At 41.0% G+C, this 1,992-nt stretch overlaps 1 protein-coding gene across 5 annotated transcripts in view; it reads left to right on the top strand.

Moving 5' to 3' along the window:
* The window catches only part of LOC101861404, a 21,414-nt gene that overhangs the window by 12,071 nt on the left and 7,351 nt on the right, over positions 1-1,992 (top strand). For all 5 annotated transcript variants that reach the window (XM_005111281.3, XM_035973154.1, XM_035973153.1 and 2 more), the window contains exon 7: positions 1,839-1,945. In XM_005111281.3, coding sequence (XP_005111338.1) covers positions 1,839-1,945 — 107 coding nt within the window. The remainder of the gene's footprint in view (positions 1-1,838; positions 1,946-1,992) is intronic.

Raw genomic sequence — 1,992 nt, 5'->3', positions numbered from 1 at the left:
CAAGGTAAAAGATTTATGTTTTGTTTCTTTCCTGTTTTCAGTCTTTTTCCTCTTCTTAACTTTCCTAATAATTCTTCATAATTATTCCGTTCGTAGAACGTGTACTTTTATTACTAGTCTTTCCCAAAGAAAACACAAGATGTCAGGAACATGCAGGAAATACAGGATTGACAAGCTTATAGAAATTTTTGGAGGAGCACAGATGAACAATATTGATCGATTTTGACTTTGGAAGAAAGAATTGGCAAAATTGTGTTCAGGATGGGGCAGAAAGTGGAGACGAAAGCAGACGACAACATAGTCACAGAGCGGGAAAAGAGGTGAAAGGAGAATTATCTTTTTTAGGGAAGAACATTTCCCGGTCGCTGTCAGGTTTAGAACCCGGGACCTAGGCCTATTGAATGAGAGGCCAACACCTTACCTCTAGACTATGAGAACCTGCCTAATTCTTCCTTCAGGCAAAAGGTGATAAAGTGTTGGAACCCCTTGGTAACGTCTAGACTTATTCTAAAGAAAACTCCCTAAAAGCAGCAGGAACAAAGGCCTAATGTTTTCGAGAGACTGGTCCTCAAGCTTGTGGGTGAGGTCATGGAATCCAGTAAATCTGACACTATTAGTTTGTAACTTTCTTGGCTATGAGAGAGGCATGTCCTCAAAGAGTGTCAGTAAGCTGAAAACACCACCGGATACAGAGCCTTTAGGCGGTTGTGGAACATGTGCACCGGAAAGGCGTGCAGAGCTGAGGTGCCAGCAGTGAATACAAAATACCAGAAGAAATTGACAATGCACTAAGTCTCAAACTGCAAAGTTAGACTTAACCCTGTGTGTTTTGAGGAGTACAACTCAAAACTGAACCGAAAGAAGCAGCTGACCCAACCGATTCTTGATTATATTGAGCTGTTCATAAAGCTGTTCACAACAGCACAGTTTCATTCCTTCGATTGCATTTTCTGATAACTTCAGTTGAATTATATTTATCATAGATCAAGCCTGTTTGAAGAAACACCATTGGACTGTTTAGTGTGTATATTGGGGTGTAAAATTTGTTTTTAAAACGTTTCCTTTTTTTCAGTCTCATACGCTCTTTTGTACTGTTGACGACTTTCGTCAGAGAAAGTGAATGTCATCCAAAATATTATATCCGTGTTGACCAAGATTTACTTTGACACAAATTACAAACAACTATGATTTATAACTATGGAGATTCATTTCCTTAAAAATACCCCCAATCGCGTGTTTCCCGGGAATAGCGCACATAAAATAATGGCGTTCTTAGGGAATGCGCTCCGTGAAAGCCCCACGATGCGAAAAAGGTTTTAAACTTCTTAAAACTCCCCACCCTCTACATTTTATTTTTCAACCAAACCTATTGGTGTGGCTATTATTATACAGTCAAACTTGCTTTCATGCCTACCCATCCACGACAATCACTTGTACAACTGATCTCCCCCACCCATCCATGAATATCACCTGTACAAACGATCTGAACTGCCACAGGGAACTGCTTCTTTTCCTTTCCTAATCCTTACTATCGTCTTTTTTTCCTCTACTTCTTCTGTATGTTTGTTACATTCTTGTGACCCGCTCTTTCCGGGGGTACCTTGATAGCCAAAGCATACTTTGTGCTGTTGAAGCTAGAGAGGTGAGCAGAGTAAGCCTGCTTCCCTGTAGGACTTCTCTGTTGACATCCACCTTTTGTCGCTCATTTGACCTTATTATGCAGTTGCGAGCGCGTAAAACCTCTACTAAAACTTTAAAAAAGAGTGGGAGCTTTTTCTTCCATTAAGTCATATCATTATTAATGTATTTTCTTTTACGGTTTCAAATTGTGATTTCAGTGAGAAGACACAACAAAATGAACGGATGTGAGCCCATCAAGAGTGTGCTAGTTCCAGGGCTGGCTGCAAGGACAGGGGGAATGCCCGAACTCCGATGCGCTTGGCAGGTATTGATAGGGCTGAGGCAAAGAAGTTGGGGGTTAGGCTGCTGGAC

The sequence above is a fragment of the Aplysia californica genome, unplaced genomic scaffold, assembly GCF_000002075.1.
Source record: "Aplysia californica isolate F4 #8 unplaced genomic scaffold, AplCal3.0 scaffold01036, whole genome shotgun sequence".
In the NCBI taxonomy this organism is placed as follows: domain Eukaryota; kingdom Metazoa; phylum Mollusca; class Gastropoda; order Aplysiida; family Aplysiidae; genus Aplysia; species Aplysia californica.
Note: the sequence above shows the minus strand (reverse complement) of the source record. Positions and strands in the feature narration are given on the sequence as shown.